This window comes from Zea mays, chromosome 1 (assembly GCF_902167145.1).
Source record: "Zea mays cultivar B73 chromosome 1, Zm-B73-REFERENCE-NAM-5.0, whole genome shotgun sequence".
NCBI lineage: Eukaryota > Viridiplantae > Streptophyta > Magnoliopsida > Poales > Poaceae > Zea > Zea mays.
In genome coordinates this window covers 54,381,814-54,409,536 of record NC_050096.1, presented here as the reverse complement: position 1 = coordinate 54,409,536, position 27,723 = coordinate 54,381,814, and the positions used below count along the sequence as shown (strand labels likewise).

At 47.1% G+C, this 27,723-nt stretch overlaps 1 protein-coding gene and 1 pseudogene across 2 annotated transcripts; one reads left to right on the top strand and one right to left on the bottom strand.

Annotated features, from left to right (window-relative positions):
* Positions 1-20,034: 20,034 nt before the first annotated feature.
* LOC103634609 (phenylalanine ammonia-lyase-like) lies at positions 20,035-24,798 on the bottom strand (annotated as a pseudogene).
* LOC100278369 (putative dolichyl pyrophosphate Man9GlcNAc2 alpha-13-glucosyltransferase) lies at positions 23,224-26,497 on the top strand. Of its 2 annotated transcripts, XM_008673782.1 has the most exons (7): positions 23,229-23,753; positions 23,841-24,036; positions 24,152-24,259; positions 25,207-25,368; positions 25,565-25,817; positions 25,905-26,133; positions 26,271-26,463. In XM_008673782.1, the coding sequence occupies exons 1-7, from the start codon at positions 23,353-23,355 to the stop codon at positions 26,287-26,289; spliced, it is 1,368 nt and encodes a 455-aa protein (XP_008672004.1). In that variant the 5' UTR covers positions 23,229-23,352; the 3' UTR covers positions 26,290-26,463. The 2 variants fall into 2 exon arrangements, with proteins under 2 accessions (NP_001145139.2, XP_008672004.1); NM_001151667.2 differs by having other exon boundaries at positions 23,224-23,753; positions 25,905-26,497.
* Positions 26,498-27,723: the final 1,226 nt, after the last annotated feature.

Here is a 27,723-nt window from a genome sequence, read left to right as displayed (position 1 = left end):
CAACTCCGCCTCTGTTCATACTGATATCGCTACCCCCGGCCTCGATCCACCAAAGGGCGACCGAGGGGTCTCTTCAACTAAGCTAGAGGAGGCTCACATAACAAGGCCGAACGGGCCGAGGGATTCCTACGCCTCCGGGATACGGATACCTCACCCGTCACCTTGACACGGGGCAACTCATGCTTGGTAAAGCGGTTCAGATAATCAAACAGGCGAGACCTAGTGCTCGAAAATGAGGAAAAAACACGGCTCCGTGCCAAAATTACATACACGTTCAGGCCTCGACAGCCACAATGAACGAACTCACTGGCATTCGAAGTGCCATTACAAACGGAACTCCGGTTCCCCCTCCGCAGGTACGAACAACCCCACTCCGAGGGGGAAGGCCTGCGGAGCAACGGAAGGCCAACGAACGGCGCGCCGTCACCTACTCCAGCAGTGGCGACGACGGCGACTTCTGCTCCGGGGGGCCGAACAGCGGCAACGCTGACCTCAGGGTGGATGCCGCTGCCAGGAGGCCCCCGCCCGTGCCAAAACTCGTGAGGCAAGGACGGGCAGAAGGCCGTAGAAGTTGGAGGTCAGCCCGTGGCCGGTCCCGGCCGCCGCGCCGGCGGAAGAACCTCTTCCGGCTGCCGTGGCAGACGCCGACGCCGCAAGTGGCCCCGAAGCCACTCGCGGCTGAAGACCAGGCACGCTGCAGCTGCCGGACGCCACGGGCGATGCCCGCTTCTCCCCCCATCACTGAGTGAAGGAGCGGGCCACCGCCCACGCAGGGGCCGACCCCAACTCGGCACTCTCCCCTCCCCGGCCTTGGTGATGAAAATCCTTGAGGCTGAGGAAGGGGCAGAGGCCGCAGCCCGGCTCGCTTTCCCCCACCATCAAGCTGGAGGTCGCCATCTCGGGTGACCGCCGGTGAAGGGGTGCGACCGGGCTGCGTGATGAAAATCCTTGAAGCCGAACGATGGCTGAGAGGTACCAGCTCCCATGGAGTTGCGTTCCTCCAACGAGGAGGCGGAAAGGCGGCGGATACCCCCCATCCGGGGGCTTGGAAGACGGGAAGACCCGACACTTAAGGGAGGAAGAAGACATGGTTGCCTTACGAAGGGAGCCTCCCTCCTTTTAAAGGCAGCTCCCCCTACGTGCGCCCCCAAGCGCCGCGGGCCGAGTCTTCTCCAACACGCTCCAAGGCCCTCCCCTGCGACTCGGGGGCTGGGTCCCGCATGTCATGCAAGCCGGCTCAGGGCAGAAGAAGCCAAACCGCCGCGCATGGTGCGCACGACCGTCCGGCGGTTACATGCGACCCCCCCTTTTCGCCCAGACCAACGGGCGGAAGGGGCGGGCAGCCATGCAGGCGGCATGCGACCGCGCCAGATGGACGCGCTTCTCCGACTTCTGACATGCCAGCCTGGAACCCAGGCCCACGCGTCGAGCAACCGGCACGCCAGTTGCTGCATGCAAGCAACCGCACCGCCACTTGTGCCACCATCGCGCCTCTTCGGTTGCGAAGCCTGTGCCACGACTCGAGGCGACCCAACAGCGCCAGACTGGCGCGTCGGTCAAAGCGACCGAAAGTGGGCCGGCAGTAATAGCGGTGGCAGGCGGGCGGGCACAGCAGTCACGTCGTCAGCCAGGCTCACGTCCCATCCTGAGACAGCAAGGGAGCCTCCTCTCACGGCGTGAAGACGGTGCACCCGTGACCCATTCCTCGAACGGATCGCACGCGCGCAACGGCCGCCCCGCCAACCACTCACCCCGTCGCATTAACTCCGCGGCAAGACACGCGGCGCTTCTGGCAGGAGGAGCGCGCGACGCTTCACCTTCGCCGTAATAACCGCGTCAGAAAAGGTACGCCACGTCGTCCGATTTCGTATCCTTTTCCGTTTTCCTCTTTCTCTATCTCTTGCAACAGGGACCGGGAAAGGGGGATACCCCGAAAGGGATCCTTCTCCGCGAAGGAACCGGGCTCCGAGCCCCCCATTACTGATCAGGGGTTCGAAGGCTGGCCCCCCGAGGGTTCAACAGTCGCCTCAGATCGCGTGGGCCCGACACCCACTACTGGTCAGGGGTTCGAAGGCCAGCCCCCCGAAGGGCTTCATGGCCGCCTCAGGCTACTCGGGCTCCGCGCCCATTACTGATCAGGGGTTCGAAGGCTGGCCCCCGAAGGGTTCACAGTCGCCTCAGACACCGAGCGAGGGATGACCAGGGGTACGTTCGATACATAACCGAGGCTCGGGCTGTGCTCCCGAGGTACCCTAGGACATTTCCGAGACCAGTGGGAACGAACTTGTAACGGAATCCCATCGGAGGGAGGCATCGAGCCCTCGGACCCCGTCGCCAGGGGACCGGGTCCGGCAAATCACCCGCAGGTACTTTTGGGCGTGCCTCTGGGCCCCTAGCCGACCCCCAACGAACGGGGCACGGACGTCCACTCGGATTACCCGCTTGTAGCTCACCGGAGACACCATGTTCGGTGCCCATCGAGGGTAACATGGCGCACTCCCCCCCTCCTCCTTGCGGAAAGGCGACGTAGGGGCGTATGTAAAAAGCCGAGTCTGTCCCTGATCGTCCTCTCGCCCTGTGCGGAGGCTCGGGGGCTGCTCTCGCAAAAACCGGCTCCGGCCAAATCGTTGACAGCGTCAACATACCAGCCCGAGAGCTTGGGCCCCGACCGTGCACCCGGGCTACGGCCAGTTCGCATGAGGGAACGACCAGACCAGCCAAAGTATTAAGACCTCGAAGGAGTGTAACCACTCCTCCGAGGCCTCGGGGGCTACACCCGGCGGGTGCGCTCGCGCGCACCCACCGGAACGAAATGCAACCGAGAAAGGCCGGTCCCCTTGCGAAAAAGTGCGACAAAAGCCTCCAAGCGAGTGCTAACACTCCCTTCGAGGCTCGGGGGCTACTGTCGGGGACCATAATTAGGGGTACCCTCAAGACGCCTAATTCTCAGCTGGTAACCCCCATCAGCATAAAGCTGCAAAGGCCTGATGGGCATGATTAAGTCAGGGATCAGTCCACACGAGTGACTCGATCACGCTTCACCCGAGCCTAGCCTCGGCCGAAGGCAGCCGGCCTCGAGAGACTTCCGTCTCGCCCGAGGCCCCCCTTTTTATGGCGGACACATCACCGGCTCGCCTAAGGCCTTGGCTTCGCTCAGAAGCAACCTTGACTAAATCACCACACCGACTAACCAAATTGCAGGGGCATTTAACGCACAGGAGGCCTGACACCTCTATCCTGACACGCGCCTCCGGTAGAGCCGAGGTGACCGCCGTCACTCCACCGCTCCACTGGCCAGTCTGACAGAAGGACAGCGCCGCCTGCGCCACTCCGACTGCAGCGCCACTCGACAGAGTAAGTCTGACAGGCAGTCAGGCCTCGCCAAAGGCGCCACGGCGAACTCCGCCCCGCCCGACCCCAGGGCTCGGACTCGGGCTAAGACCTGGAAGACGGCGAACTCCGCTCCGCCCGACCCCAGGGCTCGGACTCGGGCTAAGACCCGGAAGACGGCGAACTCCGCTCCGCCCGACCCCAGGGCTCGGACTCGGGCTAGGACCCGGAAGACGGCGAACTCCGCTCCGCCCGACCCCAGGGCTCGGACTCGGGCTAGGACCCGGAAGACGGCGAACTCCGCTCCGCCCGACCCCAGGGCTCGGACTCGGGCTAAGACCCGGAAGACGGCGAACTCCGCTCCGCCCGACCCCAGGGCTCGGACTCGGGCTAGGACCCGGAAGACGGCGAACTCCGCTCCGCCCGACCCCAGGGCTCGGACTCGGGCTAAGACCCGGAAGACGGCGAACTCCGCTCCGCCCGACCCCAGGGCTCGGACTCGGGCTAAGACCCGGAAGACGACGAAACCCCGCTTCGCCCGACCCCAGGGCTCGGACTCCGCCCTGGCCTCGGCCGAACGACTTCCGCCTCAACCGACCCCTTGGCTCGGGCTCGGCCACGGCAACAGAAGGCAGACTCAACCTCGGCTTCGGAGGAAACCCCACGTCGCCCTGCCTAGGGCACAGACCGCCACGTCAACAGGAGGCGCCATCATCATCCCACCCCGAATCGACTCGGGTCACGGAGAACAAGACCGGCGTCTCATCCGGCCAGCTCCGCCAGAGAGGCAATGATGGCGCTCCACAAGCTCTATGACGACGGCGGCCCCTAGCTCTCTTACGGAAGCAGGACAACGTCAGCAGGGACTCGACCGCTCCAACAGCTGTCCCTCCATCAGGCTCCGCCGCACCTCCAACAGCCACGACATCACGCCAGCAGGGTGCCCAGATCTCTCCGGCTGCCACATTGGCATGTACCTAGGGCGCTAGCTCTCCCTCCGCTATACACGTAGCACTCTGCTACATCCCCATTGTACACCTGGATCCTCTCCTTACGACTATAAAAGGAAGGACCAGGGCCTTCTCAGAGGAGGTTGGCCGCGCGGGACCAAGGACGGGACAGGCGCTCTCTTGGGGCCGCTCGCTTCCCTCACCCGCGTGGACGCTTGTAACCCCCCTACTGCAAGCGCACCTGACCTGGGCGCGGGACGAACACGAAGGCCGCGGGACTTCCACCTCTCTCACGCTCGGCTCCGGCCGCCTCGCCTCTCCCCCCTTCGCGCTCGCCCACGCGCTCGACCCATCTGGGCTGGGGCACGCAGCACACTCACTCGTCGGCTTAGGGACCCCCCTGTCTCGAAACGCCGACACAAACCATATGATATGGGAGAAGAAGATGTTCGTCTCCTACGTCAAGAATCAGGATTCCCATGACATAATTACCTTTGGAGTTGGGAATCAAGGCAAGGTAAAATGGGATAGGTAAAATAGCAATTACTACCGAGCATTCTATTTCTAATGTCTTTTTGGTAGAATTGCTTGGATATAATTTGCTTTCTGTCAGTCACTTAAGTCACATGGGATATAATTGTTTATTTACAAATGTTGATGTAATTGTCTTCAGAAGAAGTGATGGATGGTTAGCATTTAAAGGTGTATCTGACTACAAGCTTTATTTAGTAGATTTTACTTAAGAAAATGACGATCTAGATGCATGTTTACTTGTTAAGACTAACATGGGCTGGTTTTGGCATCATCATCTAGCACATGCTGTGATGAAAGATCTTCTTAAGATTCTAAAGTGAGAATATGTGTTAGGACTAACTGATGTCTGTTTTGAGAAAGATAGACCTTGTGCAGCGTGTTAAGTAGAGAAACAGGTGGGAACAAGTCATCCAAGCAAGAACGTGATGACGACATTAAATAAAACTAGACTTCATTCCACACTTTCATGTACTTGATAAAGAAAACAAAGCTAGAGATGATGCTACTTAGATGTTTTTTGTAGCTTTGAATTAGAGTGTGTGATGTAATTTTACTTTTATTACGAACATTAGATAATGAACTGAACTTATAAACTCTGTATAGAGCTGATTATACTCCTTTTCCTTCTAACAAAATAATTTTTAAACGAGGTAGTCATTGCATAGCTCTGATAACTTAATACAAATATTAAGTTTGCTTTTGATCAAATTTATTTGTCTTATCTTTTATTTGTTTTGAATTTAGGGCTCTGATGAGAATTTTGTACCCATATGTGAATTTTGGGCCAAAAATTGAACTTCGGGCTTTTTATAATTTCGTGCCGCTCAAAATAAGTCCGACACATCTAAGCAATTATGTATCAGGTCGTGGGTAGGGTCGACCCAAAATTCAAACGGTCGGGTCGACCCGAAATTTAAACGGGTCGGGCCTTTTCGGGCTTGGGCCGGGCGGCCCGAATGTACACATATAATCTATACCACTACATAATTCACTAGTTTAAACTTTGCAAAAACCACACAACCAAATCACCACACCCATATCCTCATTAAATCCACCAAATAAATTACACCCAGACTTAACACACCATCAAAACCAACAGTTCAGATAGCTGGATAACCCTATCCCCTTACTCAAAACCAACGGTTCAGATCATCCCTCACCCCTCCCCCTAACCCCATCGCTCATAGCCTCATCTCCCTCTCCTTGACACCGTTGCTCCCAGCCTCCCCCTCGCTTGTGCCCCCTGCCTCCCCCCTCACTGCCGTTGTTGACCTCTCTCCTCCCTTTTCACGGGATTGTAGTATTAGCATGAGCTATATACTAGTCTATACCACTATATAATCCAACAATTTTTTTTATAAAATCCACCTAACCAAATCACCCCACACCTATAACCTTAACTAAATCCACCAAACAAATTGCCCATAGACTTAACACACTATCAAAGTCAAAAGTTTAGATCGCTAGATAACTTGATCTCTTACTCACTCAAATTTAATGGACAATATTATTTGGATAATCCCTAATCTCTCCTCCTCCCTCGCATCTCTGCCTCCCTCTCCCCTCACTTGCGCCCCGCCGTCGCTGTCAACCTCTCCCCTCATGTCACCGCCGACACTGTTGACCCCTCTCCTTTTTGAGTTTGTAGCATTAACACGCGACATATGCTAGTATATATTGTTATACACTTAGATATAAATTATATCTTGGTACTTAAAAAACTAGAGGATGTTTGGTTCCACCCAACTAAAGTTTAGTCCATGTCACATCGAATGTTTTAATGATATTTATGAGTATAAATATAATCTAATTATGAAACTAATTACACCTATGAAGACTAAAATACGAGACTAGTTAAGTATATATTTAATAGTTATAATTGATATTCAAATATGTAATATAGTTAGGGGCCCTTAAACGACTCGTAATTTAAAATAAACAGGTTATTAAAAAGCAAATATTTATTATATTAAAGTACCAGTTTCAATGATCGCCCCGTGTCAATATTTTTTTAAAAAAACCTCTACATTTCTTTAGAATCAACTCGCACTCCTATAATCTCTTCTCTACTACTATAATAAGAGAGTTTATGTAAAAAATAAGTTAAAATTATGTATAAGTGAGTGTTTGAATCTTAATTGTTGGCTCTACATTCACACCCACCTAATCAATAGAAAACATATATTACTAGGTGTAACACCATAAAAGCCATCAATTAAAATAATAAATTTAGACATTATATTAATTAGGGTAATGAATTTTTTCTTAGTGTTTAACTATTTATTTGCATCGTTTTCTTTGCATGCGCGTGATTTCTTATCGGATGTTTAAATATCAATCCATTTTAAAAAGAGGTACTAGTAATTAAATAATAATTAAGAAATATAGTAATTATTAGTCTAAAAATAAGTATTTTATTTATAAATATTTTTGATGAATTTTTATTAATTTTTGAGCTCTTTAAATAATCGTTTCGGAATTAAAAAGAAAAAAACCTACACTACATAGCCGGCCCACTTAGGGGCCCAAAACCCCCCATACCCTAACCCCTGAGCACGCGCGCGCACTGGTCTATCCCAGCCGCCGCCTCCCTCTGCTACTCCCACTCTCTCTCCCTCACTTCTCTCTCTCTCACTTCTCTCTCCCACTCACTCTCTCCTCCCACCGTTCTCTCTGCACCGCGCCACCCAGCAGCCAGCCGAGCGCGCCCTGCTCCGGCCGCTCGCGCGCACGCCGAGCGAGCCACACACCGCGCGCGCAGGAGCCGCGTTGCTCTGCCCGACGCGCCGCGCCCGCCCAGGACACGCTGCCGACCGGCGCGATGCTGCGCAGGCGAGGCCGGTCTGGAGCGCCGCGCCTGTAGGTCCAGCCGCGCTGCCTCCCGCGCACGCCGACGCCCGAGCCACGCGACGCCGCGATGCCGCACGCGCCGACCGAGCCCGACCACGACTCCCGTCGTCCGTTCGTTGCCTGCGATTAATTGAAAATCACTGCGACCGTTTTATTCTTCTCCATTATTCTCTCCCTCGTTATTCTCTGGAAACTGACACAGTGGTGGCCATTGAAGACCACGTTACTCCCTCTATCAGACCTTTCTTCTCCCTCTTGCTCTCTATAAAAGGGAACAGCAGAGCCTCCCCATTCCTGCCTACTCGAGTTTGCCTTTCTCTCTAGCACTCCTCGCTCATCGCCAGTGCACTGTTCGACGCCATCGTTAGTGTGCCGTTCGTCGCCGGAGTGTGTCGTTCGTCGCCGGAGCCACGTACTCGCTGTCCGTAGTCGAGCCCCGCTCTCCGTCCGGCCGAAACCCGTCGATCCATCCCCGTCACACGCACGAACCCGAGGTTGATGACGACCCAAATTTATTTTATGTATTTTATAAAGTGCTTTTGATTCGATTCATGTGTTGTATAGTTTGTTTGTCGTAATATGAACACATGTGATTCCGATTTGTGTATTTGTGTGCGCTATGGAATTTGTTAGAAATATGCGATTAGTAGTGCACCGTGTTATTTCATGTTAATCGACGCGTTGATGTTGGTTTAGATAAATATGACGTAGATTTAATAGTCACACGTTGGTGGTAAAAATACTAGATAAGAATTTATAGTCAAAATTGGTCACGATAAATTTTGGAAACTAATTGGAGAATTATAGGTGCATTTTTTATGGATTAGAAAATGGTATAGAACTCATGTCATTTGAATAATATAGGATTTTAGATGATTTATCTAATTATTTTATTAGCATTTTTTTAAAGAAAGGAGAAAATATCATTAGTAGATGGCAAAATAGGTTTTTGCTAGTCAAATAAACATGTTCACAGATTTAGAACTTAAAATTGTTAGAGTACTAGTTTATGTCAAATAACCTCGCTTGTGTTAGAAAATGTTCAATTAGTAGTTTATGTAGATTTTTAGAATATTAATATTATTAAATTCATTTTTGCTATACTAACTAATTTGAGTTAGAAGGAATAAAAGGTATTAATTTATTTATTAGTATTAAAAGATAATAAGTGTTATTTAATTTCATTGATGGTGTTAAAATAAATATTAGTTAAAATTATATTTATTGCACCCACTCCTAAATTCACCATTAGGATTCACATTAATAGCTATAATTTAATTAATAAGTATTTACGCGATTAGTACGTAATTAAAATGTGATTAGTGCGACATGTTAATGTGCATGTAATGGTGTATGATTATGTAATGGTGCATGTTTATTTATGGGTGTATACTTTATTTTTGTATGTGCGATGTGCGACTATAATAGAAGCGGACTGTGTGGTAGAGAATCCGAACTCGTTCGACGACGACCCGCAAGACGCTTTTGAGCAAGGCAAGTGGATTCTCCCTCTGCATATTCTGTTTGTACCTATTCATTGCATATAATAATGTTTACTCTTTGATATATTGCATAATTTGATGGGTTTTACCTAACTAAGGATTTCCTAGATTTACTACCTGTATTCCTTGTTTAACCTGGGAAATAATTAAGCTGTGCAAGATTTATGCTACCGCTAAACTTAATGATTTCTTAATGTCACTCATTAATTGGTTTAATGTTCCAAAAATGTTAATTTGCAATTATGACATTAACCCGATGGTTAAGATAACTTTATTATAAATTTAATTGGAACATGGAGTGACCACCCAGGATAACAGTGCAACCACGAGTGCTATCATGGCTCTGGCTTTGGTAATTAGCTCTATATGCTTAGTGCCTAGCAACCTTACCTGAAAAATGGGCAAGAGGGGGAGCGGTAGGTGCTGGCAGCCCACGTTAACATGGGGTCGTATTCTTGGCTAAGGTACTTCACCCAGGGGGCCACCACCATCGTCTTAGAAACCTTAGCGGGTTGCTTCGTATTAAGTGTATTTTGTGAAAACCTCATAATGGATCCTTAGCCATTCACCTCGGCAGTGTCTAAGGGTCCGATCAACCTGGGCTAGGTGGGATACATGGCTTGTGGGTAAAGTTGTACCACCTCTGCAGAGTGTAAAACTGATATATCAGCCGTGCTCCCGGTTATGAGCGACCTGGACTCCTCACATGATAATTGAACTTAAAGATGGACATAAATTGAGATCCGATGATCTGCAAATAATTTACTTAAGTGGTTTCACTTAAGTGTTTTTGTTATATTCATAATCCTTCGTTTAATTGGGATATTTGGGATTCACTCTTATTAGTAAGACATGTGTTGATAATAAAATGTTGACCAACTAAAATGCTTACTGCTCAACCTTAGCCTCACCTTGTTATACCTGCATTAATTTTTCCCCCACTTGCTGAGCCCCGACCATAAGTGAGCTCACCCTTGCTAATATTTTGATCAGAGGGTGATGCTGGAGACTTTGATGGGGAATTTATCGACGAGGAATTCTAAGTCTAACGATGCGCCGGTCAACTTCCTGTGGAAGATTGCCCAGTTGTTTATTTCCGCTTAACTTTGATGTGATACTTGTTTAAGACACAATGTTTCAGATGATGTAATAAAGTTTTATACTCTCTTTACGCCTTTATTGCATTGTCTTTTGATATATTACACTTGTGACGTCAACATATGTGTGGAAATGGATCCTGGCACACATATGGTATACGCTCGGTTCTACCTCCTAGAACCGGGTGTGACAGAAGTGGTATCAAAGCTATGCTGACCCTAGGTCGTTAGATTAGTTAGAAATGGAAAGCCTAGTTGTTCAAAACTTGCTAATTTCAGTCCTATAAATTCCTTTATCAGTCTTACCTCTTTGAAATTCAATTGAGTTGACACTTCTCTTGTAGATGGTTCGCACTCTCCAAACCACTCGCGTCAACACCAGCTACGCCCCTCAGCCCCGGCAGATCCCGGTCTACCCAGTGGTAGTCGAGGAAGCTCCAGCGAATCTCCCTCCCGTCCGAGTGGAGAACGTAATCAACCTAGAGGACAGCTCGGAGGAGCAGCTGCCGACCCCCACCCCGTTGGCTGAGTCTCTGGCCTTCGCAGCTGGGTCATCGACGTCAGCATCGTCGTCACCAGCCTTCCAAGCACCTGCACCTAGAGGCGACGACCCCGACGACTCCGGAGACGGCGATGACGAGGATGACGACAACGAAGACGATGGAGAAGACGGACACATCAATGAGGAAGATGACTACGCCCAGCAGGACAACTTCATGGGGTTTGGTCCTGTTGTCGAACATTATACATCAATGTTCAAGACGGGCACTTCCCCAACCTGCTGCAGGAGGTGCTGCATGCGCTAGGCACCTACGTCCGCCCCCTGTATGAGACGAGGCGAGTGAGCGAGCCTCCCCGGGCTTGCTATTACATCACTCGCATCCATGTCAGGGTAATGGATGCAGGTGACAGGGGATTCAGGACTCTGTCTGCTCACGAGTCCCTGATACCGCTGTCCACCTACGCTGCCTCTGTCAGCGATGCTGCCCGTCGGACCCTGTGGTCGCTCAGCCACACCTACCGGCAGCAGCTGCAGAACACGAGGTTCAGGCATCTTCCTCAGCGCCTGCGTGGAGAAAGCCAGACCAACATTGTCCCAGGTGAACCTGGTGAGGATCGCCTCAACACCCTAGCTGGTGTAGTGGCCGGTCTCAACACCGACCTGGACAGTGCCACTCTGGACCTCTACAGTGTGCACTTGGAGCTAGAGAATGCCCACGCCAGGATTGCAGCCCTAGAAGCCCAACTGCAAGGACTGGATCCGCCAGAAGCTCAGGTCCCCGCCGTGGCGCTGTCTCCTCCCCGCAAGAGGCTGCGCTATGGAGAGCCCGGATCCGTCACTAGGCTGCTTTAGGAGTGTTGATCATGATGTAATAAGTTACGCTTCGCGTTAGACGATGAAACTCTCTTTTAGTTTTTATATTAATAAATAACAACCATGTGATGGTGATTGGTTGAAATGTTTGATTTGGATCTTTGTTTGAGTGCTATGGTCTTATGGAATGATGGTCATAAGAACATATAAAATTTGTAAAACTTAAGCTATTTTTCCCTCTGGAATCTTTTCTACTCCTCACTTTTCTACGGACTTCATTTCCTAACAAATCAGATGGTGAACCAACGTCAAGGACCTAACAACCGGAACCAGCGTGGACAACAAGCACCACCACCACCGCCACCACCTAATCCCAACATGGAGCAGTTCATCGCCGCCCAAATGCAGATTCTGCAAGGACTCACTGCTGCGGTTCAACAATTACAACAGAACCAACAGAATCAGCAACCCCAGCAGCAGCAATATGCACCCCCGGCTAGAGATAAGCACCGGGACTTCATGAGTCATCACCCGCCGACATTCTCTCATGCGGTTGATCCCCTGGATGCCGATGACTGGCTCAAAGTCATTGGAAAGAAGCTGGACATAACTCGGTGCAATGACCGGGAGAAGGTCTTGTATGCCTCGGGAAGACTCAAGGGAGCTGCGTCCGATTGGTGGGATGCCTTCACAGCGGCACATCCCAATGCAGATACCATAACTTGGCAGGAGTTCCAAGAGAACTTCCACGCTCATCACATTCCTTCAGGAATTATGAAGCTGAAGAAGAAGGAGTTCCTTTCTCTTACTCAAGGGAATATGTCTGTCAGTGAGTATCGTGATCGCTTCACTCAGCTTTCACGCTACGCACCAGAGGAAGTGGACACTGATGAGAAGCGCCAAGAGCGTTTCCTAGAAGGGTTGATTGGACCTCTGAACTACCAACTCCAGAGCCATACATTCCCCAACTTCCAGACACTCCTGAACAAGGCAATTGGCCTTGAGAGCAAAAGGAAGGAGCTATCTGACCACAAGAGAAAATTCCAAGGTCAGTCCAGCAGGAACACCCGGCCAAACAATGCTCAAGGTTCGCAGTTCCGCTCTAGAAATCAGGGTGGAAATAATTATCAAGTGCAACGCTCTGGACAACAAAGCCAGAGAAATAATCAGAATCAGAATCAACAAAGGAGCAACCCCCAGACCAACCAGAGGTCTGGTGGAAATTCACAGAACCGTCAAGGTGGCACCAACAACACGCAGGCCAGAAACAACGCACCTGTCCAACCCAACGGCTGTTTCAAGTGCGTTGAGCTAGGCCACTATGCCAACAATTGCCCAAGGCGTAACCAGCAAACACCCTAAAGGAGTAATACTCAGAGGAATGACCAGAACACCCCCGCTCGTGGATCGGCTCGAAACAAGACACCACAGAACCAGAGCAGAGGAAGGGTCAATCATGTCACTGCAGAATCAGTGCCTGAGGATGCCGACATAGTGTATGGTATGTTCCTTGTTAACTCCATACCTGCATCAGTTTTATTTGACTCTGGAGCATCACATTCATTTATAACTGAGTCATTTGTGGAAAAACATAACATACCTAAGTACCCTCTGAAGAGGATATTACACATTAGTTCACCAGGAGGTGACATGAAGGCCACACACTCATGCCCTCATGTTAATATCAAGATTCAAGGAATAGATTTTACAGTCGACCCAGTGGTCCTAGGATCCAACGGTATTGATGTGATTCTTGGATGCAACTGGTTGAAAAGTTGTGACGGAGTGATACGGTGTGCCAACGGAACAATTATGTTGACAAGTCCTCAAGGTGAAAGAATCCAAGTTAACATAGACAAGTCAACAGATGAAAAAGGGAAGACAGTGATCAATCACTTGGAAGAAAAGCCCTTGGAAAATATCAAAGTAGTGTGCGAATACCCAGACGTATTTCCGGAGGAATTACCAGGTATGCCACCTGACCGTGATATAGAGTTTTCTATTGAATTAGTACCCGGAACCGCACCTATCTCGAAAAGACCATATAGAATGGATGTTAAAGATTTAGTAGAACTGAAGAAACAAATAGAAGAATTACTAGAACAAAGTTTTATTCGCCCAAGTTCATCCCCTTGGGGAGCCCCAGTGCTATTTGTGAACAAAAAGGATGGTTCGAGGAGAATGTGCGTTGATTATAGAAGTTTGAATGAAGTAACCATCAAGAATAAATACCCGTTACCTCGGATTGAAGATTTATTCGATCAAATGAAGGGAGCTAAGATATTCTCGAAGATAGATCTGAGATCAGGATATCATCAGTTAAAGATTCGAGCAGAAGATGTACCGAAGACAGCCTTCACGACGAGATATGGATTATATGAGTTTTTGGTCATGTCGTTTGGACTAACTAATGCACCAGCATACTTTATGAACTTGATGAATAAAGTATTCATGGAATATTTGGATCAGTTTGTGATCATATTCATTGACAACATACTGATATATTCTCCGAATGAAGAAGCACACGAAGATCATCTAAGGCTAGCCCTACAAAAACTTTGTGACAACCAACTATACGCAAAATTCTCGAAGTGTGATTTTTGGTTGAAAGAAGTTGCTTTCTTAGGGCATATTGTTACCGATGGTGGGATTAAAGTGGACCCAGGAAAGATAAGTGAGATACTAAATTGGAAGCAACCCAAGGATGCGTCCAAGATCAGAAGTTTTCTTGGATTAGCAGGGTACTATAGAAGATTTATTGAAGGTTTTTCCAAGTTACTGAAGCCACTTACCTCTCTACTAGAGAAAGGCAAAGAGTTCAAATGGGATGAAGCTTGCCAGAATTGTTTTGAAGAACTCAAGAAGAGGTTAACCACTGCACCAATACTGGTAATGCCAGACATCCACAAGGGATTTGATGTGTATTGTGATGCATCACACCTTGGACTTGGATGTGTGCTAATGCAAGAAGGAAAGGTGATTGCTTATGCTTCAAGACAGTTAAGGAAACATGAGAAGAATTATCCTACGCATGATTTGGAACTAGCTGCCGTAGTGCATGCTTTGAAGATTTGGAGGCACTATATGATTGGAAACAAGTGCAAAATCTTCACGGATCACAAAAGCTTGAAATATATATTCACTCAAAAGGAACTCAACCTCAGACAGAGAAGATGGCTTGAGTTGATTAAAGATTATGATTTGGAAATACAATATCACCCCGAAAAAGCAAATGTAGTAGCTGATGCTTTGAGCCGTAAGGGTCAAGTGAACAACATCACTACTCGTTTGATGTCACAAGAATTGTGCTGGGAAATGGAACGACTCAACCTTGGATTTCTCAATAATGTAGAAGCAACAGTGATGGAAGTCGAATCTACTTTGGAAGAAGAGATTCGTAAAGGACAAGAGTCCGATGAGAAAATTAAGGAAATTAAAGCTTTGATTGGTTTGGGTAAAGCCCCGGATTTCATGGAAGATGAACAAGGCACAGTATGGTTTAAAAAGAGAATCTGTGTACCCGAAATTGAGCACTTGCGCCAACTTATTTTGAGAGAAGCTCATGATTCAGCTTACTCTATTCACCCTGGAAGTACAAAGATGTACCAGGATCTTAAGGAAAAGTATTGGTGGTACGGTTTGAAAAGAGATGTTGCTACTCATGTTGCATTATGTGACATGTGTTAGCGAGTTAAAGCTGAACACCAAAGACCAGCAGGATTGTTACAACCTCTCAAGGTACCTGAATGGAAATGGGAAGAAATCAGTATGGATTTCATAGTTGGACTACCCCGTACTCGAGATGGCTATGATTCAATATGGGTCATAGTGGACAGGTTAACTAAAGTAGCACACTTTATACCTGTGAAGACAACCTACTCAGGAGCCCAGTTAGCAGAGTTGTACATGTCGAGGATTGTTTGTCTGCATGGAGTACCGAAGAAGATCGTATCAGATCGAGGAACCCAGTTTACCTCGCGCTTTTGGAAAAGACTTCATGAGTCCATGGATACCAAGCTAAACTTTAGTTCAGCTTATCATCCTCAAACGGATGGGCAAACGGAAAGAACGAACCAAGTGTTGGAAGATATGCTAAGAGCTTGCGCTTTAAAGCATGGTAGAAGCTGGGATAAAAGTTTGCCTTATGCAGAATTTTCGTATAACAACAGTTATTAAGCAAGTCTCAAAATGGCACCGTTTGAAGCACTATATGGACGAAAGTGTAGAACACCGCTTTATTGGAATCAGACTGGAGAAAGTCAAGTATTTGGTCCAGAAATTCTCCAAGAGGCGGAAAAGCAAGTGCAAATTATCAGAGAAAATTTGAAGACAGCACAGTCAAGACAGAAGAGCTATGCTGATAACAGAAGAAGAGAATTGATGTTTGAAGTATGAGACTTTGTCTACCTTAAAGTTTCACCGATGAGAGGAATGAAAAGGTTTAAGGTTAAAGGAAAATTATCACCTCGCTATATTGGCCCATTCAAGATTTTGGAAAGAAAAGGCGAAGTAGCCTATCAGTTAGAGCTACCCGATAGGTTATCAGATGTGCATGACGTATTTCACGTATCACAACTCAAGAAGTGCTTGAGAGTACCAGAGGAACAGCTACCCATGGAAGAACTGAATGTTAATGAGGATTTGACTTATTCGGAGTATCCAGTCAGAATTTTGGAAGCATCTCGCAGAATTACACGGAGTAAAGTCATTAACATGTGCAAAGTTCAGTGGAGTCGTCATTCGGAAGATGAGGCCACTTGGGAAAGAGAAGATGAACTCAGAGCAGAATTCCCCCAGTTATTCTCGGAAGTTTCTTAACCTCGAGGACGAGATTCTTTTAAGAGGGGTAGGTTTGTAACACCATAAAAGCCATCAATTAAAATAATAAATTTAGACATTATATTAATTAGGGTAATAAATTTTTTCTTAGTGTTTAACTATTTATTTGCATCGTTTTCTTTGCATGCGCGTGATTTCTTATCGGATGTTTAAATATCAATCCATTTTAAAAAGAGGTACTCGTAATTAAATAATAATTAAGAAATATAGTAATTATTAGTCTAAAAATAAGTATTTTATTTATAAATATTTTTGATGAATTTTTATGAATTTTTGAGCTCTTTAAATAATCATTTCGGAATTAAAAAGAAAAAAAACCCTACACTACACAGTCGGCCCACTTAGGGGCCCAAAACCCCCCCATACCCTAACCCCTGAGCACGCGCGTGCACTGATCTATCCCAGCCGCCGCCTCCCTCTGCTACTCCCACTCTCTCTCTCCCTCACTTCTCTCTCTCTCACTTCTCTCTCTCCCACTCACTCTCTCCTCCCACCGTTCTCTCTACACCGTGCCACCCAGCAGCCAGCCGAGCGCGCCCTGCTCCGGCCGCTCGCGCGCACGCCGAGCGAGCCACACACCGCGCGCGCAGGAGCCGCGTTGCTATGCCCAACGCGCCGCGCCCGCCCAGGACACGCTGCCGACCGGCGCGATGCTGCGCAGGCGAGGCCGGTCTGGAGCGCCGTGCCTGTAGGTCCAGCCGCGCTGCCTCCCGCGCACGCCGACACCCGAGCCACGCGACACCGCGATGCCGCATGCACCGACCGAGCCCGACCACGACTCCCGTCGTCCGTTCGTTGCCTGGGATTAATTGAAAATCACTGCGACTGTTTCTTCTTCTCCATTATTCTCTCCCTCGTTATTCTCTAGAAACTGACACAGTGGTGGCCATTGAAGACCACGTTACTCCCTCTATCAGACCTTTCTTCTCCCTCCTGCTCCCTATAAAAGGGAACAACAGAGCCTCCCCATTCCTACCTACTCGAGTTTGTCTTTCTCTCTAGCACTCCTCGCTCATCGCCAGTGCGTTCGACGCCATCGTTAGTGTGTCGTTCGTCGCCGGAGTGTGCCGTTCGTCGCCGGAGTTCGCCGGAGCCACGTACTCGCTGTCCGTAGTCGAGCCCCGCTCTCCGTCCGGCCGAAACCCGTCGATCCATCCCCGTCACACGCACGAACCCGAAGTTGATGACGACCCAAATTTATTTTATGTATTTTATAAAGTGCTTTTGATTCGATTCATGTGTTGTATAGTTTGTTTGTCGTAATATGAACACATGTGATTCCGATTTGTGTATTTGTGTGCGCTATGGAATTTGTTAGAAATATGCGATTAGTAGTGCACCATGTTATTTCATGTTAATCGACGCGTTGATGTTGGTTTAGAGAAATATGACGTAGATTTAATAGTCACACGTTGGTGGTAAAAATACTAGATAAGAATTTATAGTCAAAATTGGTCACGATAAATTTTAGAAACTAATTGGAGAATTATAGGTGCATTTTTGATGGATTAGAAAATGATATAGAACTCATGTCATTTGAATAATATAGGATTTTAGATGATTTATCTAATTATTTTATTAGCATTTTTTTAAAGAAAGGAGAAAATATCATTAGTAGATGGCAAAATAGGTTTTTGCTAGTCAAATAAACATGTTCACAGATTTAGAACTTAAAATTGTTAGAGTACTAGTTTATGTCAAATAACCTCGCTTGTGTTAGAAAATGTTCAATTAGTAGTTTATGTAGATTTTTAGAATATTAATATTATTCAATTCATTTTTGCTATACTAACTAATTTGAGTTAGAAGGAATAAAATATATTAATTTATTTATTAGTATTAAAAGATAACAAGTGTTATTTAATTTCATTGATGGTGTTAAAATAAATATTAGTTAAAATTATATTTATTGCACCCACTCCTAAATTCACCATTAGGATTCACATTAATAGCTATAATTGAATTAATAAGTATTTACGCGATTAGTACGTAATTAAAATGTGATTAGTGCGACGTGTTAATGTGCATGTAATGGTGTATGATTATGTAATGGTGCATGTTTATTTATGGGTGTATACTTTATTTTTGTATGTGCGATGTGCGACTATAATAGAAGCGGACTCTGTGGTAGAGAATCCGAACTCGTTCGAGGACGACCCGCAAGACGCTTTTGAGCAAGGCAAGTGGATTCTCCCTCTGCATATTCTATTTGTACCTATTCATTGCATATAATAATGTTTACTCTTTGATATATTGCATAATTTGATGGGTTTTACCTAACTAAGGATTTCCTAGATTTACTACCTGTATTCCTTGTTTAACCTGGGAAATAATTAAGCTGTGCAAGATTTATGCTACCGCTAAACTTAATGATTTCTTAATGTCACTCATTAATTGGTTTAATGTTCCAAAAATGTTAATTTGCAATTATGACATTAACCCGATGGTTAAGATAACTTTATTATAAATTTAATTGGAACATGGAGTGACCACCCAGGATAACAGTGCAACCACGAGTGCTATCATGACTCTGGCTTTGGTAATCAGCTCTATATGCTTAGTGCCTAGCAACCTTACCTGAAAAATGGGCAAGAGGGGGAGCGGTAGGTGCTGGCAGCCCACGTTAACATGAGGTCGTATTCTTGGCTAAGGTACTTCACCCAGGGGGCCACCACCATCGTCTTAGAAACCTTAGCGGGTTGCTTCGTATTAAGTGTATTTTGTGAAAACCTCATAATGGATCCTTAGCCATTCACCTCGGCAGTGTCTAAGGGTCCGATCAACCCGGGCTAGATGGGATACATGGCTTGTGGGTAAAGTTGTACCACCTCTGCAGAGTGTAAAACTGATATATCAGTCGTGCTCCCGGTTATGAGCGACCTGGACTCCTCACATGATAATTGAACTTAAAGATGGACATAAATTGAGATCCGATGATCTGCAAATAATTTACTTAAGTGGTTTCACTTAAGTGTTTTTGTTATATTCATAATCCTTCGTTTAATTGGGATATTTGGGATTCACTCTTATTAGTAAGACATGTGTTGATAATAAAATGTTGACCAACTAAAATGCTTACTGCTCAACCTTAGCCTCACCTTGTTATACCTGCATTAATTTTTCCCCCACTTGCTGAGCCCCGACCATAAGTGAGCTCACCCTTGCTAATATTTTGATCAGAGGGTGATGCTAGAGACTTTGATGGGGAATTTATCGACGAGGAATTCTAAGTCTAACGATGCGCCGGTCAACTTCCTGTGGAAGATTGCCCAGTTGTTTATTTCCGCTTAACTTTGATGTGATACTTGTTTAAGACACAATGTTTCAGATGATGTAATAAAGTTTTATACTCTCTTTACGCCTTTATTGCATTGTCTTTTGATATATTACACTTGTGACGTCAACATATGCGTGGAAATGGATCCTGGCACACATATGGTATACGCTCGGTTCTACCCCCTAGAACCGGGTGTGACACTAGGTGAGTGTCCGTGCGTTGCAACGGGGACATATAATACCACGGTAACTTATATACAAAATGTGTATTATATTAAAAGCGAGTGCACAATAATGACAAACAAGAAAAACACAAACAATGAATCAACAACATGCATATTTCATGAGGCTATGGTTCACAGCTTCCCAGAGGCTTGGGGTCAAAAAGATAAACACAGGTAAATCCACCCTCGATATACAGCTTCAACTTTCTATAAGGAAATTTTGCTATACGAACCCTGTACATCCACTAGATGAAAATTCTTGAGATAACTGCCACATAAGTTACTCTATGCAAAAGCTCCATGTACATCACCAAAAGACTGCTTTTGGAACAAGGCTGCCTTCATATCCTGTTCATCTGCAGTTTGAAAGCATTCCCAGCTTTAGTTCAGACATACTTCAGGACGTGGTTGGTGACCGGGTTCCCCAGGAACTGCAGCTCGGAGTAGTAGGACGCCATGGCGATCTCGGTGCCCTTAAAGCTGTAGTCCAGGCTGGGGTTACGCCCACCAGACAGGTTGGAGGGCAAGCCGTTGTTGTAGTAGTCGTTGACGAGCTCAGAGAACTGCACAAACATGAGCTTGCTGAAGGCTGCGATGGCGAGACGGGTGTTGTCCATGGACACCCCAATAAGCGTGCCCTAGAAGTTGCCACCGTGAAGAGCCTTGCTTCGGGCGACATCGATGAGCGGGTTGTCGTTGACGGAGTTGATCTCGTGCTCAATGGACTTGGTGGCGGCGCAGATAACCTCAATCTGTGGGCCAAGCCACTGCGACGACGTGCGGAGCGCGTACCGGTCCTGCTTGGGCTTCATCAAGGGGCCGAGCTCGCCGAGCTTCTTGGCAAGCTTCATGAAGGAGCTGTCCTCCAAGATGTGCTCCATGATGGCAGCAGCCTCGATCTGTCTCGGGTGGTGCTTGAGCTTGTGGGTCAGGTGGCCGGTGTACTCCGGCTTGCCGTTCATGACCTCGCAGAACACGGTGGACAGGACCTCGGCGAGTAGGTATGTAATATGGTTCGGAAAATATCCGTCCGAATCCGGATTCGAAGATGGTGAACGCTGGTTCGGATGGAATTTTCGGATATCCGGACTTTTTTCGGATAACGGATACGAATACGGATATTCTGTTCGGATATCGGATTCAAATACAATATGTCTGATATCCATCGGATATCGAATATCCGGATATTTTCTCGAATAAATCTTTTCGGATATCCGGATAGCTGTGTGTATTTTGTTAATTTTTTAGAAAAAAATAATAATACACAAATAGCCTTAGAAATTCATGAAATTTTATAGAGGCACAACATATGTCTAAATATAACCCTATAAAATACTTGGACCATAAAATCCACAATATGATAGTGTTTCTTTTATTTCAATTTCACTTGTTGCGTGAATTACACGTGAAATCACTCTAAGTATCCAAGTTTCAACATAATCAATACTTCACTTTATCATTTTCATGTGGAGACTTGAGGTTATATTTTTATAGAATGTTTATTAGTCTTGGTAACTTATTTGTATTTTGATGATTTTATGCAAAATAAATTAATAATGCGCACATAGCCTAAAAATTCATGATTTTTTAAAAACGCGACATATGTACACATATAATGCTAAAAAATGTTTGGACTCAAGGAGTGGATACATGATTACAATCATGATATATGTGGAATGATGTCTTACATGGTATCCGACAAAAATTTCGTTACCGACAATATCCGTGTCCGACTAGTTCCGTATTCGACACACATCTATCCGTATTTGTATCCGAGAACATTCGTATTCGTATTCGTATCCAAAGTTATCCGTATTCGAATTCGAATCCGAATAAAAATATAAAAACAAATATGGTTTCGATGATATCCATCCGTATCCGATCCGATTACATCCCTATCGGCGAGGATGGCAAGGATGTTAGCCTCGAAGAGCACAGTGGAGGCAAGGCTAGAGCCCACGGCCGTGCCGTTCACCATCGCAAGACCCTCCTTGGGCTGCAGCTCGAAGAAGCCGCCCTGGATTCCGGCAATTTTGAATGCCTCGGCAGCGTTGACCTTGTTGCCGTCTGGGGCGAGCGCAACAGAGTTCTCACACCCAGTGACGAGGCCGACAATGTAGGAGAGCGGCACGAGGTCTCCAGACGCGGTGACCGTGCCGCGCAGCGGTAGGCACGGCGTGACGTTGGCGTTGAGCAGCTTGACGATCACCTCAAGGATCTCGAAGCGGATCCCGGAGTACCCCTGGAGGAGGGTGTTGATGCACACGAGCATGGCCGCACGTGTCGCCTCGGTCGGGAGGACGTGGTCGTCCGTGCTGGTGCAAAAGGCGCCGGCGTTGAGGAACTTGATGAGCTTCCTCTGGAGAGCGCCGCCCTCCTTGGTCCTCCTGTGCGACGTGGCACCGAAGCCGGTGGTGACGCCGTAGCTGTCGGTGCCGTTCATCATGCTGTTCATGACCCAGTCGATGCTTGCCTTGACCCGGCTACGGGCGGACTCGTCCAGCTCGACCCGGGCCTCGCCAGCGCCGGTGGCCACGACGGCCACCTGCGCGATGCTGAGGCTGGCGCCCTCGATCTTCACCAAGGGTTGGCGGTACTCGGCCACCATCCGGAGGATGCAGCGGAGGTGGACGGTGAGGTGTCGGGGTCGGGGGAGCCGAGGAGGACAGCGAAGAGGAGGGCGCATGCGAGGGCGAGGAGGGAGAACAAGAGGCGCACCCACCACGGCCGCTGCTGCCACCAGCGCTTGAACGATGGTCGTCGCTGGTCCAGGAACGGTCGTCGCCTCATCGGACCGCGCTCTCGCCGGCAGGGCCGGGAGGAAGGCGCCGCGCCACGCCGAGATCTAGGACGAGTTAACCGCCACGCGCACGGGGTGCTGCTGGATCCTTTCGCCCATTTCCTTCCTCCCGCGCCTTTAGATCTCGGACTCAGAGGAGGAGCAGCGTGGTGTGCTCGTGCCCTTGGATTTCGTGGCGGGAGGGGGCGGTCGTGCACGTGATCCGCGGGCGTGAGGGAAATCGCGGCGGGAGGGGGGGGGGGGGCGTGCGCGTTATCCGCGGGCGGGAGGGGATGCGGCGGGGGTAGTCTACACTGTGCTCTTAATAGTTAGTGGAGAGGTGCTTTATTAAAATAAAATTTATTTTATATATATATATATATATATATATATATATATAGTTGTTACGTATCAGATTTTTTGTCTTATTTCTTTATATTATATTTAAATATGTAATACCTTGATGTCACAAACGATTGATTAAAATTTCGTTTTTTTAAAAAAAGGACGTTTGGAGAGAGGGTTTTGCAGGATCGTTTCAATTCAACTGAGATGGCAAAACTTCTGCTCGGGGAAAAACAGCTAAGAACAGTCGGGCGGTCGGGCCAGGCGGCGTGTGAGCGTGTCCGAGATCCACAGGACGCAGGACGCTGCCGATGGCGAAGCCGAGGAAAACCCGCACCTCGGCTCCAGATCCGCCCGTAGCCGCCGTTCGGCTTCCGTGGCACACACCGGCGCCGGCGGTCCCCACGGCCGTTCTGATCTCGCTCGCTGCCCTCCTCATCCGCGTGCTGGTTTCCGTGGGCCCCTACTCCGGTCAGGGTGCGGCGCCTAAGTTCGGCGACTATGAGGCGCAGCGGCACTGGATGGAGCTCACACTCCATCTCACGCCCGCCGACTGGTACCGCAACACCTCCGACAATGACCTTGCCTACTGGGGCCTGGACTACCCGCCCCTCTCCGCCTACCAGAGCCTCCTCCACGGCCGCATCATCAACACCTCACTCCCCGAGGCCGTCGCTCTCCGCTCCTCCCGTGGCTACGAATCTATGGAATCGTACGCGCCCTCTCCAGTAGATTTCTTCCTGCTCGTTGCGTGGAAAATCGAGTGTTGTTAAGATTTGCTGTTGATTTGGTCCACTAGGAAGTTGCTGATGCGGTGGACGGTGCTGTCATCGGATCTGTTGGTGTTCTTCCCATCTGCTTTGTGGTTTGTGTGGGCGTACATGAAACTTGGAGTCGGTATTAGTGGAGAGGAGAGACGGGAGGGGTGGATGTGGCTGCTAGCCTTGGTCCTGATCAGTCCTTGCTTGGTATTGATCGATCATGGCCATTTTCAGGTGAGTTTTACTGCACTAATAATGTGTGTGATTTAGGTGGGGCAAGTGCGCGGACCAGCAGAGTGCTTTATGTTGCATTTTGTTTGTAGGCTGACAACTAGGTGTTGTATTGCAGTATAATTGCATTAGCCTTGGACTTACGCTCGGAGCAATTGCTGGTGTTTTGTCGAAGAATGAGCTTGTTGGTGCATCTCTCTTCACTCTCGCAATCAATCACAAACAGGTTTGCCTCATGTCTAGAAAATTGTGTTCATTCGGTCATTCATAAACTTTGTTACCATACATGCACAATCAATCATCCTGGAGAATTCTATGTTTTTATAAGGCCACGTGTTTCCAATTACACAATGTTGTGAAATAGTAGTTCCTATGGTGGATACTTCCTTACTTAGATCAGGAGGTTGTCACTGTTAATACAAAGCAGACCATATGATCCAACTGAAAACCGTGTCAACAACCAGCCAAATTGTTAATTTTATTCTTTACCTTTTATGTTTGAGTCCTAGTAAACAGTGATTGACAATAGACTGTTAAGATGTGATGCTGGCCTGTGGACTACCTAGTACCTACTATTTTTTTATACATTTTATCCTGAAATAATAGTTAATACAATATGCTATCGTAAGGCATGCATATGTATTGGTGCAGTATTAGTTCTCAAATGTTGATTCATACATCGTACTTACTGGATTTTCAGCTCACTCAAATTGGCAATAGCAATTGAGTTGGGAAGTGGGCATCATTACATCCTGCCAATTGTTTTGATGAAATCATGGGAAAGCTACAATGAGACACACGCACAGTTGCACACATACCCAATCTATACATGAACTTTAGTTTATTATAATGTTTACGACCCTTCCAAGTGACTAATCTAGGACACTTTATGCCCATTAATACAAAGAGTTTGTTGGATATGGTTTCGAGTTCTAATATCCAATGACCACAGTCAGTCAGTCACAAAGTTTATGGGAAGACATGGTTGAGATACGTGGTCGCCGAACATGGCAGGCTACTTGTGAGAGATTTTTACACTTCAAGTTCAAAATGAACCCGCGAACCTGGTTAGGATCAACTAACCTGGGTCGAGGGTCGATGCCTTCGAACCCATTTTATGTGACTATGCCCATGACCTCCCTATAGATCTTACAACTTTATGATGTACTGCAGATGAGCCTGTACTTTGCACCAGCTTTTTTTAGCCATCTTCTGGGGAAGTGCCTCAAACAGAAATATCCTATTGTCGAAGTAACAAAACTTGCTTTCGTGGTCTTGGGAACTTTTGCTCTTGTCTGGTGGCCATTTTTGCATTCTTATGAGGCTGTCCAACAGGTAATGATCAATTATACCCTCCTTTTATGCTCAAGGAAACCAATTTATATTGCTGAATTACATAAATACAACAAGTAGAGTTTTGCTTTCAACTATCTGGTGCTATTCCTCAACATGAAACTTGTTTTATATTTTTTATAGACTTGTGAAACCTGCTTCTCAGTTGGTACTGAACTTATGAAGTCTGTAATATCAGGTTCTCTCTCGATTAGCTCCATTTGAGAGAGGCATATATGAGGATTATGTTGCAAACTTCTGGTGTAGTACTTCAGTTATTATCAAGTGGAAGAAATTGTTCGCGATAAAGCCATTGAAACTTATGAGTCTATCTGCTACCATACTGGCTTTCTTGCCTTCATTCGTTCAGCAAGTCAAGTCTCCAAGTAATCTTGGCTTCCTTTATTCTCTGATGAACAACTCTTTCTCTTTCTACCTATTCTCATACCAAGGTATGCTTTACTGTAAATTGGCTGGTTCTTTTTTTTTTGAGCTGCAAGTATATTGATTTCATTTTCTCCTTTGTTTTCTATATGCAGTTCATGAGAAATCAATTTTGCTTCCTCTTTTACCTGCAAGTCTTTTAGCACTGGAAGAACCTCGGATGTACGGATGGTTCGTGTACTTTGCCCTTTTCTCAATGTACCCACTTATCTGCCGTGATCAGCTTCTTCTACAATACATAGCTGTTCTTAGCCTATTCTTTCTGATATACTACTCACCTGGCGGAAGCTACGGAAAGAGATCAAACATTTCATGCAAGGCAAAGTTAGTTCTTAGCTTGCCATTTTTATGCTCACTTCTACTTCACATTACCTACCTGCAAATAGAGCCTCCCAAGAGGTATCCCTTCCTCTTTGATGCACTGATAATGTTCGTCTGTTTTTCACAATTTGTCATCTTAGCTGTGTACACCAACTATAAGCAATGGATGTTGGACTCAAATTCTAGATCCATAGGTGTGAAGAAGGATCTGTGATTGAAAATTTTGACTGCTAATTTTACAGAGAAATCCACTGTCCCTTTGTAACCTTGTGTGTATTCCCTTTTAACATTATTTATTGAATGAAATGCGGTGCAAATTCAGACATTTGTATACATTCAGAACTGGAAACTACTAGAATTTAGGTGATGTAGACTCAACACTGCTTTTGTGGCACATGTTAGGATTTGTGACTTACTGTCATCTTTCGAAGTGTTTGTGCCCTTGAATATGGCAACGCTGGTGTCCTGCCTGGTGTAGGTGGCTCGGTGCATGTGTGGAAATTGTAGCCTCTACTGATCTCTCCCAGTTTGAGGCAACTTTCCCTAAACCCTAGTGGCCTAGTCTGTTTGCTTCCCATGTGCTCTGAATTCTCCCTTTTGGATAGAGACCTGTTCAATTTCAGACAGCGAGTCGCGCTGTTTGATTTGGCCGAATCTAAGGAGCCTGAATTGATCGGTGACGGTTGGTAGCTCGATTTTCGGGCGGCACGCTGTCAAACTGGCAGTTGTCATTAGGTGTCTGGCTATGGTCAGCAAACCGCGCATACAACAACAACAACAAAACCTTTTTGTCCCAAGCACGTTGGGGTAGGCTAAAGATGAAACCTCATATGAAAACCTTATAGCTCAACCTCCAAAGAAGAGAAAAAGAGAGACAAAGGCAAAGGAGAACCGAAAAACGACGAAACGGGGAAACACATAAAAAGAGATAAAACCTACAAGAACCAGCAAGATCTAAAGGAGCACAAGAGAAGGTCAAACGATTAAGGAGGAAAAGCGAAACTACAAATCAGGATTCTGGCACGTGAATTACACACTTCCACCCCTTCCTATCCACGGCGAGCTCTTTATCAATATTCCACTCCTTCAGGTCCCTCTTTACAGCCTTTGTCCACGTCAAGGTTGGTCGACCTCTACCTCTCTTCACATTCTCGGGACGCCTAATTATTCCGATATGCACTGGTGCCTTTTCAGATCTTCGTTGGATATGTCCAAACCATCTCAAACGATGTTGCATAAGCTTCTCCTCAATTGGCGTCACTCCTACTCTCGTATATCATCATTCCGGACTCGATCTCTTCTTGTGTGGCCACATATCCAGCGCAACATACGCATCTCTGCCACACTTAGTTGTTGGACATATCGTCTTTTAGTGGGCCAACATTCTGCTCCATACAACATAGCCGGCCGGATTGTTGTTCTGTAGAATTTGTCTTTTAGTTTGTGTGGCACCCGGGGGTCGCATAAGACACCCGCAGCTTGCCGCCACTTCAACCATCCAGCTTTAATTCTATGACTGACATCCTCATCAATGTCTCCCTCCTTCTGAAGCATTGATCCTAAGTAACGAAAAGTGTCTTTCTTGGGTACCAC